This window comes from Saimiri boliviensis, chromosome 15 (assembly GCF_048565385.1).
Source record: "Saimiri boliviensis isolate mSaiBol1 chromosome 15, mSaiBol1.pri, whole genome shotgun sequence".
In the NCBI taxonomy this organism is placed as follows: domain Eukaryota; kingdom Metazoa; phylum Chordata; class Mammalia; order Primates; family Cebidae; genus Saimiri; species Saimiri boliviensis.
In genome coordinates this window covers 29706732-29721884 of record NC_133463.1, presented here as the reverse complement: position 1 = coordinate 29721884, position 15153 = coordinate 29706732, and the positions used below count along the sequence as shown (strand labels likewise).

The 15153-nt window shown below is 45.0% G+C and overlaps 1 protein-coding gene across 3 annotated transcripts in view; it reads right to left on the bottom strand.

Moving 5' to 3' along the window:
• The window catches only part of TSPYL5 (TSPY like 5), a 282157-nt gene that overhangs the window by 33932 nt on the left and 233072 nt on the right, over positions 1-15153 (bottom strand). Inside the window, exons 1-2 of one of the 3 annotated variants that reach the window (XM_010349380.2) lie at positions 12789-15133; positions 10374-11223 (exon numbers count right to left, since the gene is read on the bottom strand). The exons of 1 other annotated variant lie outside the window; for it this stretch is intronic. In XM_010349380.2, coding sequence (XP_010347682.2) covers positions 13742-14995 — 1254 coding nt within the window. In that variant the 5' untranslated portion in view covers positions 14996-15133 and the 3' untranslated portion in view covers positions 10374-11223; positions 12789-13741. Of the gene's footprint in view, positions 1-10373; positions 11224-12788; positions 15134-15153 lie in introns of those variants that run through there. One more of the 3 variants, XM_074386829.1, reaches the window with a different exon arrangement.

Sequence of the window (15153 nt, the reverse complement as noted above, 5' to 3'; positions counted from 1 at the left end):
AACATGTGGTGTTGCCATCAGGTACCCAAAGCCAGTGACTCCAGCCAGGCTTCCTTGTACCACCATCCATATCCATTGCGCTTTCTTGATTCCAGCTGGAGTTTCAGTTTGGTTGCGAAGGCCAGGGCTTTCAAACACAGACTTCAAGCCAGCTACAAGGTAGGCATGTTCTGCAATCTGCATTTTACCATTTTCCTTTAGCTAAGAGATCCATATCATTTTCCCACAATTGCATGTTGACCCAGGGGCTACTGGAGCACTCAGGGAATGAGAACTACCCATGGATTACTGGCAAACTGTCTCTTTTTAAACTGGCTTGGGTCACCATGGTTCCAGCACAACTAGGGCCAAGGAGCATTTAAAATACCAAACAAGGTGGGGTGAGGCAGCAAATCCCTTACACCCAACTTGGATTAGAACAAACCCATGGAAAGAGAGCTGAGAAATGCACAGGGCATACCATGTTGGGAATGACTCTGCCTGTTTTCCCCCAGCCCTCAACTCAGAAGTAGTTGAGATAAATATCAGCTTTTCTGGGAGAACAATATAACAAAAGTCCAACAACAAAAAGAATGGCCTCCCAAATGGTGATTTTAGCAAAGTTGCTGGGCTATGGGGAGGTTCTCCATCTGGAGGTCTAGAGCAATCGCTACTTGGGGGGATTGTCAGTTTCAAATGATGACAACTAATCCTAGCCAAATTGTTGTAGAATCAACACAAAATTATCAGGAAAGTATGTGCTTGTGTTTAATCTGCTCACAGGATTATGCTAGAAACTGGTCCAGATTGAGAAGACTGTCTTTAACCAGAGGCCAAACTGAAGTTTTGGCAGCTGCTGTAGCATTTTGCATTATTCAGATGCCTCAAATGTAACTGTTGAAATAAATGTTCATGCTTAACTTGAATGCAAGGTGCCACCACTTGATTTCCATACTGCTTAGACCCACAGGGAAACCAGCAAAAAAGTCAACCATACATGATAAAGCTACCAGGACTGATACTTAAATTCACAGCTGGGGTTAACATCTCTTGCCAAAGCACCGAATACTTTTTCTAGGAGGGCAGCAATACTGATTTAACACCTAAAAATAATTTTCTTGACCAAAAAGCCTCCGAATCATTGAGAAATATTAATATATGCATTTTATTTGGAAAGAATTAATAGTAACAGAAAATACAAAATTAATCCCATTGATTAAAAAGAATTTAAAGCACTTCCATTGAATCATGAGTAGAACAAAGAAACTCACAAAATCTTCAAAGAAGAATCTGCTGTAATGCCCTGTAACCACTTGGTCATATGCTGGCTTTTGTTAAGTTTTTGTTTCATGTTTTCACTGAGCTGCTCACATGTATATATATACATACACACACATCTATATCTATATCACCTATCTATTACTCTTCCCATTTAGATGAAACAGTAAGTGCAAGCCTGTATTCTACAGGGCCTTTGACCCTATGGTACCTAACTCATGCCTGAGATCACAGAAGGTACTAAACAAGCAAGCTGTCTGAATTGACGAATTAATGTTGACTAGCCCCCCCTTCTCCAAGGTGTTCTGGCAATGGTGGTCATGGAGCCTCCTGAGCCCCTGGCCTTAGGATTGTGTGGCGAGTGCCTATCCAACGGCAATGTTCCTTCTTCCTTGCAGTTCCCAGGGAAATAGTCTTAGACAGCCCAAGCTCGTCATAGTAACAGCCCCCTTTGCCAGCCATTTGTCTAAGGGTAAAGACTCACTTCTGACCAAAAAGATATAAAGCAAAGTCCATTGGGAGGCTTCAGGAAGTATTCTCCTCCCCAGCAAAAGAGAGAGGGTTCTAGGAGAGAAGTCCCAGGCGGCTCCTTTTCCCAACTTTCCTGTTTTGAACACTGTATTTAAGGATACGATGCCTGGAACAGAAGCAGTCATCTCAGGGCCATGAGACAAGTCTGAGGACAAAAAGTGTTTGCCAAATACAAAACTTTTGGAGGGGAAGGACTGGAAGGAAGGAAAGAATCTGGGAGCTTGATAAGTGAGCAGCTAAAACTAAGCATTGGATCACTTACCTCCAGATTCCTTATCACAAAAATAGTACCCGTCCTTATTCCTAGGCTTAAGTCAGGCTTTATGTTATTTGCAACTGAAAGCATCCTAACTGATTCATATCACCCTTGTTAAAAACAGGAGTAATTATGTCTCCCCTCTTCCAGGAGGGAGGGTATGCTATAATTGAGAGAACAGAGGTTCGGGAGCCAAACAGACTCCAGTCAGACAGAATTCTGGCTGCATAACCCTAGGCAAGTTTCTTAATTTTCAAAGCTTCAGTTAATTAACTATAAAATGTAGGTAATAATGAAGACTTCATAAGCTATGATAAAATAAAATAAAATTAAAATAACAACTATATATTAAAGTCACTTAGGCATGTAGTAAGTGCTCAATAAATGTTAATTCCTTACTTTTTTACTTTCCACATAATCCCTGTGTGGAGTAGAAGGTCAATTAATTTTTTGCGAAGGGGAAAGCTCATTCCCATGATAATACCAAGAAACCTTGATTTGATTTTTCATCATGTTTCTTATTCTAAGACAAGACAAATGATAGGGATTGCTGTCCATGTGGGAGGCTGGAGCTCAAAGAACAGATTCTAATCAGCAGGCCTGCCAATGTGGCCTGTACACAAACAAATCCCTCACTTAGGAGCTGTTCTTGCCTTTTGTCAAGCCTGATGCTATCTGTGACTCAGCCTCATCAAACCATCTGCTTAATGCCTCTATTCAGAAAGGCCCCCACTTTCTGGGCTGTTTTGGGCCAGCAGGGTCTCTGTTTCCCATAAACTGCCCACAGCTGAGAGCCTTTAAAATGTGGACCCAACTTCTCAGTGGGCAGTGATCCCTGAGTGGGTATGCATCATGCCCTGGCAGCCCTAGGGTGGTGTGGGCCTGAGGACAAGCAGCAGGCAGTCAAAGCTGGCTTGCTGGTCACTCTCATGGCCTTCCTGGACACACACCTAGGTATGGCCCCACACACATATGTGCATGCACACACACACACACACACACTCTCTCTCTCTCTCTCTCTCTCTTTCCACACTTTCCCTCCCTGGTGATTAGGCACAGTGATCGCCACCCCTTGGAGAGCTGGGAATGTATCTACAGTCACACACTGTCCTTCCTCCTTCCTGAAGGCATGAGCACAATGCAACCTAACTCACAGACTCATTCTGCAAACCCCCACCAGAGAGGCAGCGCAGAATAATGGCTAAGAGCCTCTAACCCGAGCTCCAGAAATTACAACTTACGTAACCTTGGGCAAGTAGTCACGTTTAACCCCTTTTGAGATCTTTTATCTTATCTGGAAAATGAGGATGATAATAGAATTGTTGCGATAATGTGCATAATGCGCTTAGCACTGTGCTTGGCATGTGGTACCCACTCCATAAAATGGACTCTCCCAGTCCCCGTGTATATTAGGAAGAGATCATCTCCTGCCAAAGGACAACCCCAAGGCATGGCCCGCCCACCATCTTAATTGGCCATGGCTCATAGGATCAACACTTACACTAGTCCAAAATATTTGTCAGATACCTCCTATGTGTGGGCATTTGAGATACAGCAGCAAAGATCTTTTAAGAGCTTACAGTTTAAGGGAAGAAACAAACTCAGAGACAAAATCATAATCATGAATCGTAAATCCTATCAAGGAAAAGAAGAAGGAGCTGTTAGAAGGAGTACAAAGTGAGCAGCAGGAGTGGGAGTATCATTTTACTGAAAGTCAGATAAGATCTCTTGCTGAGAGAACAGCATGTAAGCTTGCAGGGACTCAGTGTCCCTCACATAAATGCTAGAAGGATAATAAATGGTCCTCAAGCCACAGGTGGCACTAGTCGCAAGACAGGTTTTCAAAGCAGAAGATGAAGAGATCTCCTGATGATATGCTGGGGCCCCGCAACCTTGCTGCCTTAGGAACAATCTGCTCTGTAATCATAACCACCTCCAGAAGGTGCCCGGGTTCCAAAGGCCTCATCTTGCACCCCTGTCCCCCTCTAAGTGCCCTGAATTGTCTCACAAATCATCTAGTGCCACAGCACTTGGAAAAGCAGCACTGGGCTTTGATGACCATATTTTCCACCTAGTCTTGGAATTCAGTCTATTTAGTATTGAAGCTCAAAGTAATTTTCCCCTGGATTTACTCACTCTGTTCCACTCTGCAGGTTTAACCTCCTGTCCAGCTTGATTTTCAGTGAAACCACTTTCAGAGATTGTTTTTGTTCTATCCCAATTTTCTGGAGTCATTTAAATTCAAGGGACCTCTTAGGAGATCGCAGATTATATATACATGTCTCTGCATAGAGAGAGAGAAACATCCCTGGGAAAGTCACCGTCCAGAATCACATTGGCTTTGCCTTTTCTTGTTTTCAATCACTGACTCGTGCTGTGGAACATTACTAAAGCAGTGTACATGGTAGATTTCCAACATTTTTCATTTGCTTTCCTGCTCTCTTCCATTTCCCTACCTGATTTCCAATGTGACAATGATTTGGTGCCACTGTGGTTTTGGCCCAATGCTTTGTGCAGGTAATAGCTTCCCTCTCCCATCTCTTTTAATCCATTTCTATTAGGTTCATGCTTCTCCTTCACTTGAAGTTATTCCCAGTCTCTACTCCTGGGCTCTTCTAACCTGTCTGTAGTTTGTCACTGATGTCTTCACCAATTTCTAAGAACCATCCATTTGCTTATTCATTCAGTGCTTAATGAGCACCTACTATGTGTAGGCCACTAAGCTGTGGGAATACAAAAATGATAAACACATACTGTTTGTTGTTATTCTTCTGTGATCTAAGGATCACATAGTCTCTGGTGGGAGCAGCCAGGTAAACAGGTAAGTACAAGTCATTACAATGTTAATGCAGATTGAAGTGTGGGCAAAACATTGTGGAAATAAAGAAAAGGGAAGGATTAATTCAGCCTTGAAAGATGAAAAACAACGGCACAGAACAAGTATATCTGAGCCGTATCTGAAAGGGCTTTCTTGCTGAGCAAACAGATTGTGTAAATACGACTGTTCAGAGAACCAGCTATGCTTCGTATTGGCTGGAGCACAGCGCAGGATGGCAAGGGGAGAGAGTTAGATACAAAATGAGAGGAGTTTGGGAAAGGCTGGTAATGGCCAAAATATAGGTCAACTGAACAGTTAATTGTAATTGACTGTAAATATTAAATAAATAAAAATCCACACGCTTGTAGTGACAGTAAAGAAATCATCCCCTTACTTGAGACCACTGGAGGTTATTATTATACCAACTTCTGATGCTGAAAATAGGTGATTAAAGGGAAGGAATTAAGTCTTTACACTGCCTTTTTAGGAGAAAATATAGTTCCTGCCAGATGATGAAAGATCTTTCTTATACCAGAATACCAGCTGAAAGAAAGTCAGTGTCATGAGTGGGAAAATTTTAAAAGGTGGGGGGATTATCCCGATTTTAAAAAGACTAAAGAGATACAGCAGTCAAATGGAATGCCTGAATATTATTAAATCCTGATTGTAAAACTAATAGGGTAAGATAACCTTGGGAACAATAGAGAAATCTAAATATGGACTGGATACTAGATGGTTATTTGGGAATCAATTTCCAGTCTTATAGTGATCTTGTGATTATGTGGTAAACTTTTTTTTTTTTTTTTTTGAGACAGAGTCTCTCTCTGTCACCCAGGCTGGAGTGCAGTGGCATGATGTCAGCTTGCTGCAACCTCCATCTCCCAGGTTCAAGCGATTCTCCTGTGTCAGACTCCCAAGAGGCTAGGGTTGCAGGTATCTGCCACCATGCCCGGCTAGTATCCTTATTTTTAATGAGATCCACACTGAATATTTAGGGGTGAAGCATCATGCAACTAATTCAAATGGTTCAGCAAAATAAACATATGTACACACACGAAAATAGACAAACTAAATATGACAGAAAGTTCACAATCACTGAACTTAAGTTGTAGGCATACAGGTGGTCATTGTACTTTTCCAAATATTTGTAAGTTTTTGTGATAAGGAAGCTTGGAAGAAACAAAAGGTAAGGCCACATAATGGAGGGCCTGTAGGAGCTCCTTTGGGATTCTGGATCCTACTGCTGAAGGTTTTAACCAGTGGTTGACATGATCAAATTTGCATTTTAGAAAGCTCACCGATGTATTGCATTTGCTCAACTACCATTTATTGATCACCCACATCAAATGTTGAGTGAACCCCGAGGTGGTGCTGCGGGAGATACAAAAACCAAAAAGGCATTGCCTGGCCAGAAAAGCATTTACCATGTAATAGAGGAGACGAGACATAAAACACTAAGCACAGGGTAAAGCCTTCATGTTAGACGAGGTAACTGGGAGACCTGGGGGAAAAGGCAGGTGCATGGTGTTATCTTGTGTCTAATATCTGCAAAATTATCTCAGAAAGGATAAAACTACAGCGATTGAAAACAGCCTGTCAGCTCTAGCTCCTGAACTTTCCTTATTTCTAGATGGCAGAACCCTAACCCCACGAGAGACACTAGAAAATACAAGATTTCCTTGAGGTAGGTTGTAGGAATGTGACCCATTTCTACCCCAAAAGACCTGACTTAGGTCTCCTGAAATACACCAGGGACTACTGAAAAAGGTCTTGCCTGATAAAAACAGAGACACGTAAGAAGGCCCCCTCCTCCTTTCTTCCTGCCTCTAAGTGCAGTTGGGTGAGGCTGTGATGCCTGGAGTTGGCGAATCGTGAGGGGAAAGCCAAGATGGCAGACTCAGATACCTACTATCATTAAGCTGCTGAGGCCTGCAACCTGACAACCTCCCATTACCAGACTTCTTCTTATAAAAGCAAAATTTCCCCTTCTCCAATTCATTTATATGCAATTGTTGATACATATGGCCAAAAACTGTACTCAGCCCTCATCTACAAGCATACTGTATCTAGAGCCAATCCTAACCTTTGAACAATGCAGTTGAAGGAAGCCTCACCCACCACTGAGTCAAGTCGGTCCTGCTCCTAGTTATGATCACATGCATGCTGTAGTTTGGGATGGTTAAAAAGTTTCATATTCATATGCCAACTCAGATTGATTGGCCACAACTCGCTAATCTGCTGTGCAGAAAGTTAAATACAGGTCTGCGGGGGAAAAAAGTGTCTAGATTGGTAGTGCCAGACATCTGCCCTGGGCCACATGCCTACCGTTGGAATCAGAAGCCCCAAGTTTGAGTCCTGGCTCTACTACTTTTGTGATTTTGGTTATGTAACCCCTTTGAGCCTTCTGATGGGACAGTTGTTATAATCAAGATAATGTAAGTAAATATGCTTTGTAAACCATGAACTGTCACACAGATGGTAGCTACTTTGTCTTATACTTGCTCTGTCACCCAGGTTGGAGTGCAGTGGCACAATCTCAGCTCGCTGCAACCTCCACCTCCCAAGTTCAAGTGAGTATCTGTCAAACCTCAGCTGAGGACCAGGGTGACAGGACAGAGCGAAAAGAGAAATTCAAGGCTCGAGCCCTGGATGGTCAGTAGCTGGACACCTGACAGGAGGGCCCAAGGCCAGAGTTTCAGGTGGACGTGAATGAGCAGTAGTGAGGTGTGACCCTGAACAGTAAAATATAGTTGGAGAAGATTCCAAAAGCAGAAGTGAAGACACTAAGGGCAAATAAAGACAGAAACCATGGACTGGATAGCTCTACTTTTTTATTGTCCCAAGACCTAAGGAATATGACCCTACCCATCAGTAACAGTGGCTCCCCATGGCTAAGGACTTTTCTGAATCTTCAGAGGGGCAAGTACATTGGCCAAAGTTCCCTCTCTAGGTGGCTCCAACATGCCTCCCTAGGGCAGTGTGTCGTTTCCTCTGTTGCAAACCACTACAATAGACTAGAATGAAGAAACTCGAAGTGCAAGAAGAAATAATCCAAAGTTGGTAGAGATCTTTGGTAAGCTCAGGGTGACAGGACCATTTTATTTTTCTCTGCTCCCTCGCCTATAGACTAGCACTAACCTACCACACTTCCAAAAATGCTCAGGAGGTAACAGTTAAGAAATCAAGAAGAGGGTTTTTTAATAACAAAAGTCAAAGCTAAAAGGGGGGCCAAGGACTCTTAAGATGAGTCAGAATGACCCAAGAGGCTCTCCCTTTCCAGGTTATAGAAGACCTGAATGCCTTGTGAAGCCTGACCTAAAGGTCAAGGGTGAGGGAGGCTTCCTTTAGCCCCCTCTCCAACCCACATGGATCTAAAGCATTCACCAGCCCCATGCAGGAAACTAGAAAAAAGAGATTGGCGGTCAATCCCAGGCAAAAGCAAAGAAGAAATCTATGGTGGGTGGGTCGGTGGGCAGGGTAGGGGGGTGCAGGTGAAGGAAGAACAATTCAAAGTTGTATTTGTTCATAGCTATATCTCCAATGTCTACACTAGAGACTGATTCATATAAGAGGCAATGAATGAATGAGCCAATGGAGAAGTAGTAAATCCCAGATTGAATGGGTTGCCCAAGGAACTGAAGAGAGGTGGTTGAAAGAGGGCCTGGGCAACAGAGGCCCCGAACCCACAGGGAAGCAGGTGCATAAACTTAATTGAACTGGGCAGAGAGCCCCTCCCAAGTCATAATCCAAGCAGACTCTGAGTGAATCCTGAGAGGAAACTCAAGCCTTCTGCATTCCACATATCAGAACAACTCCAGGAGTTTAAATTTTGTTTAACATGCAAAATTAAGAGATTCTACATAAAGATACTGTTGATAAACTGAAGACTATTTCCACTTGAGTCAAGAGCTACATGTCTGTGCATTCTTGAACCAGACTGCCTGAGTTTAAAGCCTGGCTCATTCATTACCAGCATGATCCTGAGTAATTTACTCGACCTTTTTTACCCCATTTCCTCAACCCATCCCCTCATTAGATATAGTTATCATTTGTCCTAAGGACTCAATATATTAATTGTGTAATACTTGCAATAGTGCCTGGCACATGATATGCCTCAATACAATTAACTACCGTAACATGTGAGGCACATATGTGTCAAAAGAATACAAGTTAAGAAGCTGTCAGGAGTTATATTGCCCCTGCCCTCACACCAAATTTGTATGTTAAAGCTGTAATCCCCAATACCTCATAATGTAGCTGAATTTACAGACAGGGTCTTTGAAGGGAAATTAAAGTTAAATCAACTCATTAGAGCGGGCACCAATTCAAGATGACTAGTACCCTTATAAGAGATTAGGACATACAAACACGAGACCACGTGAAGACACAGAGAGAAGGAAGCTATAAGCCGAGTGAGGTCCTCAGAGGAAACCAACCCTGCTGATACCTTGATCTTGAATTTCTAGCCTCCAGAACTGAGAAAATAAACTCCTGCTGTTTAAGGTACTCAGTCTGTGGTACTTTGTTATGGCAGCCCCAGAAAACTGATAACAGATTTCCTGATGAAACAAATGCGGCCCACTTCACAAATTAACCAAATTCAAATGCCCAGAATATAAGCAGTGCTTTAAAATTCATTCATTCAACACTGGAGCACCCACTATGCCCTGAACATTACATATTTATAAAAACCCTTCATCATATAAGCCAATTTTATTTTCTTGTCAATAACCACCCACCTCTAATTTTGTCCATTTTCTGCTGGGCAACTTAGTGTTGCACTTGGTGGTCTGCCACTGCTTCTCCTGATTAATGGGAGATGAACCTTGTTATGGATCTGAAGTGAACAGCATCAGAGGATGTAGTTCTCAACTCTGGCTAAACGCTAGAATCACCTGGGAAATTTTCAAAATATCTATACTCAGACCTTCCCCTTATCCCATTCTGATGTAGTTGGTCTTTGTGTGGAGCTCTGTTAGTGTTTCTGTAAGCTTCCCAGACAATTCCAGTGTGCAACAAAGATAGAGCACTATTACTCAAGTTTAAAAGGGCCTTCAAGGTCACCCCCCTTTCCACTCACAGTGCAGTCCACAAACCACCGGCACTGCCATCATCTGGAGGCTCATTAGAAATGCAGAATCTCAGGTTCCTTCCCAAACTACTAAATCAGAATGCACATTGTAACAGGATTCTCCACACAATTCAGATGCACTCTAAAATTTGAGAAGCACTGTATTCCCACTAGACTCTAGATCATTCTAATGGGAGTTCAGCACTTCTGAATCATCTAGAAAGCATGATAAAAACTAAGCTACCTGACTTCCTCTCAGAATCATATAATCTCAATATTTGGGAAAAAGGCCTAGAAATCAAAATTTTAGGTATTTTTTGTGTACCTAGTCAGGCAACGGTCTGAGGCTTGGGAATCACTTATCTAGGCCAATGTATATATCCTCTCAACTGGCCAGCCTCTGTTTAACAACCTTCCAATTCTTTTTTGAAAATCAGAAATATGACAGAGATACAGGTTTTTATTTTTCCATCATGCATGCAAACTTACAACTATTTATACTGTTTAGAAACACAGAAATAATTGCATTATTAACAGGGTGTCAAATTACCGAGTACAACAACCAGTTACTGATTATTCTGGGGAGGTTATTTTCACAGAACACAGCAACAATTTCCAAATTATTCTTCCAAAACCAGAGTTATGAGACCAGTACAAACTGATAACAATTCTAACAGCAAGTCTTCATGTTACACAGAAAAAAAAGACTGACATTCTGGTGAAGGATCTCAAGTACCTTATCACATCAGAATTTTTCTGAAAGAGTTTTACAAGCTCTCTCTTCCTTTGTGGATAAAAGGGAAAGGAAGAATCCCTCTCATTTCTTTTTGAGACTCCTTGTTAATTCTTAAAACACATTTCTAAGGCCCATCTCCGGAATTTCGTTAACAACAAAAGCAAAAAGCAGACCTGATGTGATTAGGATAGTGCACCCCATCACTACCACCACCAAAAGACTACCAATCTCCCCAAGTAGTCACAGTTGCACTGGCATAGTGGCTTGGATTTTCAATAAACAATACAGGTAAAAAGAGAAAGATACAAATGAAACCAGGTTAACCGTAATTGAAAAGTGATGCAGCTAGGTGACGGGCACATGGGGTCCAAGTTCCTCTCCACTTCTGTGCATGTCTGAAAATGTCGATTACAAAGAGCAAAATAATAACAACAACAACAAAAAGCAGACTTGCGCAGCTCTATTTTCCCATTAGACTAAAATGGGGAAACTGGTAAGACTTCAAAGGCAAAATATGCAGCATATAGCATTAATGTAGATGTACAAAGCCACACCTAGAACAAAAAAGAAAGCATCCAAAGTATAATTATTCTGCTTCTGGTTTGTCTCTGTGGCTTATAAAACCTACTAATGATGAGATTGGACAGAACTTTGGGAACACCCTCAACTAAGCATCCTATTTGTCCATATTCACAACCCCTTCAATTCTCTCTTTTTTTTTTTTTTTTTTTTGAGACGGAATTTCGTTCGTTACCCAGGCTGGAGTGCAATGGCACGATCTCGGCTCACCGCAACCTCCGCCTCCTGGGTTCAGGCAATTCTCCTGCCTCTGCCTCCTGAGTAGCTGGGATTACAGGCACGCGCCACCATGCCCGGCTAATTTTTTGTATTTTTAGTAGAGACGGGGATTTCACCATGTTGACCAGGATGGTCTCGATCTCTCAACCTCGTGATCCACCCGCCTCGGCCTCCCAAAGTGCTGGGATTACAGGCTTGAGCCACCGCGCCCGGCCTCAATTCTCCTTTTCTAAGCTAGGGAGGTCACTGACAGACAGGCATGCTCCCCTGTGGCTTCTCAAGCCATTTCTGTCTGATTTTCCAGGCCTGCTCTATAACAGGCTCATGCCTAAGACAGTTTTGCTCTGAATCCCCTGCCTAGCACACCCCTGCTAGACTTTAAGTCAAGGATTCTCTTGAGGAACTTAGAATGAGGCCTCCCTAACAAAAGGAAAGGTAGGAAGAACAGGTGTAGACATAGTCCTTCTTCCCCACCCTCAGGGATAACAGGGGAGGGCCCAGCTCTGCTTTTACATCCACTGGAAATAACCTGGAAATCCAAAACAGATTCTGCCCATCCCCATCCCCATCCCCCAGAAGCTTACGATGCTCCATATTGGAGACGAAAGCCTACTCCTGGAGCTACTTGAGGTAGAAGCAAAGAGAGCAAAGGACTGCTGAAAAAGGGAAAGCTGGGTGCTGAGGTCCAGACGGCCAGAGGCTACCACAGAGGAGGAAGCAGCAGGAGACACTTGGGTCTTAGGGAGAATTAAAACAAAGTGGAAATGAGTAAACACTAGTCTATGACATGGCCGCCCTGGGGTTTGTAACTCGAGCAGATGCTAGGCATGAAAAGGATTTTCAACTTCAGAACTGCAGAGTGAGCCCTGGAGACAGGTTCAGGGTCTGCCAGCAGATCCACTCGGACTTCTGGTTTCCTCGACTCTCTTTCAGCCTAGTATGTGTGCACAGTGTCAAGTTCTCAGCTATCTTCCTAGCTGTACGTAGAAAACCGTGGTTTTTCAGTTTTTTTCTCTGTGGTACTATTTAAACAAAATAAAAAGGAATAAGGAAGGAAGGGTGAAGGCAGAAGGGGAGGAAAGGAGGCTACCAGGAAAGGGAGAGAAGAAGAGAGGGAGGAAATGAGGGATGGAGGGAGGAAGGAAGGTAAGCCAAGTAAGTATGAGTGACCTGAAGTCAAGCAAGCAGAGGCCCACAGATCAGAAATAACTTCTTCTCCAGAACCCCTACTATGGCACTCTGCTCCTGTCTTAGAAGGGAATGAGGGAAGTTGACAAAGATATCTGGCTGGATTCCATACAGGCCCAGTCCTCACCCTCACCTGGAGCCACAGCATGACAGTGAACACAGGTCCACACATACCAGCCTGCCCAACAGTCTGGCAGACAGTGGAGTTCCTGGAAGGCTGGGGAGGATAGGTGTGTGTCTCATGCACTGGCAGGGAGCCTTGGTCCACAGGCAGTTCTTGAGGTCCTTGTTGACCAGGAAACCAACTGAGGCTGATAGCAACCCAGACAAAACTTAATGGCTTGATAGTGACAGGGCATGGCACAGATCTTGATGAAAGTTCACCAGTAGATGAAAGTTCACCAGCAGAAGGCCCAGAAACAGGAAGAGATACATGATGGTATAGAACACATGGCATACTGTTTCTTGCCCTTAAACTCATGCATGCCCAGCAGTCAAGTGCCATTCTGCAGAACATCAAGCACGATAAGCATCATGGACCACAGGCCAAAGCTAAAGTAGGTGACATCTTAGCTGGTGACCCCAGACCCACAGAACAGTAAGTTCTGGCTGATGACCAATACCATGTGCACTGACTTCATTCTGCAGTGGCAATGGAAACGCTTGCATAGATGACATGCATGGCCAGCATGAACACAAAGCCCAGCAAGTCACTGGCCCTGAAAGAGCAGAGCTTGAGGATGCACTGGTCGTCCTGGAAGATGACTCACGAGTGTCCATGTTAAAGACAAGTAGGGAAGGCCAGGGCCAAGAACAAGGTCCAGGCAATGTAGATAAAAGGCGGCACACATCTAAAGCATGTGTGCTTAACATTTAAACAGTCCAGGTGTGATCACATAACATGAACATGGAAAAGCAAGAGGCTATGAAGAGGCAAAAGAACATGATCATAAATGCCATATTCTTGTAACTAAAGTCCAAAGGGTCTAGAGTACACAGAGGCCAACATGAAGAGAAGGCAGAGAGCCAAACACGTCGTCAACCAGGAACAGTCCGGCAGGAAGCAGCAGGGAGACTTGTGCAGAATCAGTTGGACTGGCTCACCCCAGGCTGAGGAGTTGCCACTGGCTGCTTTCCTGGACCCTGTCTGCCTTCTTTTTCCTTTCCTTTCTCTACACGAGGCCCTTCACTCAAAAGGTAGAACTGCAGGGGATTGGGCCACAGTTCCTCGTTGATTATCTCCACAATCTTGTCAGACTCAATGGAGCTGTGGTTTGAAAACCACCCGAAGAAGCTACGGTTGTTTTCTGGGTTTCCCTGGCTTACGGACTGGAGATCATGCCCTGGGAGCCACTGGATTGGAGTAGAACGAGACACCACCTGGCCAGAAGGACCACACCCATATTCCTTGATGAGCACCTTATTTTGGAAATATGGGTTGCGATCGAAGTAGAACTTGATTTTGTAGCCCAATCTGGCAAGGCCAAGCTCTTCCACTTCCAGGCTGCTTAGGTAGCTCAGTACCTCTTTTTCTTGGTTGTTCAGAAAGGATGCTAGCTGGGGGTGGTTCTGAAATGCTTTCCCCCAGAAGCCTGGAATATTTTGGATGAGGTGGTTCCTGCGCTCCAAGTGCTGCAGTCGCAACTGCCCAAACTTCCTAGAGAGTCGAAGGTAGGCCCTGTCCGCCTGCGCGTTCATGTTCTCCAGCTTCAGCTGCACGTTCTCCAGAGTATCCATGCTGCCCTCCGTAGCTGGGGGCCCCGCCCCTGCATCTCTCTCTTCCTTCTTTTCCTCCGCTGCTGAGACGGAGATATTCTCCCCTGCCGCCCCTTTCTTTTGCTTCCTACCAGCTATCGCCTGAGGCCCCCTCCCCGCGGAGCTACACGTTTCTGGGGCCTTCTTCCGGGCAGGGCCACGCCGGTTTCCACCGCGGGGGGCATTTTTCGGCCTTCCCACGGTTCCCGCTGTTCCCACGAAGACAGTGTCTGCGACCAGGCGCTCCGAGAAAGATACGGCCTTCCCGGGGCCGGGACTGGCCGCGGCATGCCCGCGGTCTCCCGCAGCTCGGGCCCGCAGCGCGAGGCCACAGTCCAGGGGGAGCCGGCAGGCGGCCTCCTCCCCAGGCCCGAGGAGCTGCGCGGACGCAGCGGTTTCCAGGCCACCCCACCCCGCGCCATCCTGCACCTGTACCGCCCGGATGTCCTCCCCGAGGCTCTGGTTCTGTGAAGGGTCCGGGTCGCGCGGGGCGTCGTCAGGAGCAGGGCGGACTCGGGCTTTGGCGCGGCCTTTGCCCCGGCTTTTGGCGCGGGAGGATTTTCGACCCCGACTTCGGCCGCTCATGGTGGCGGCGGATGCGGCTTCAAAACCACGCTGTGACCCCGCGGCTCCTGACGCCAGCTCGCTCTCCGGACCGAGCGCGTCTCTCCCGTGCACCCGCCGACGTCACGACCGTACGACTGCACCGTCGCGCGAGGACGGGATGCGCCCCGTGATTGGCG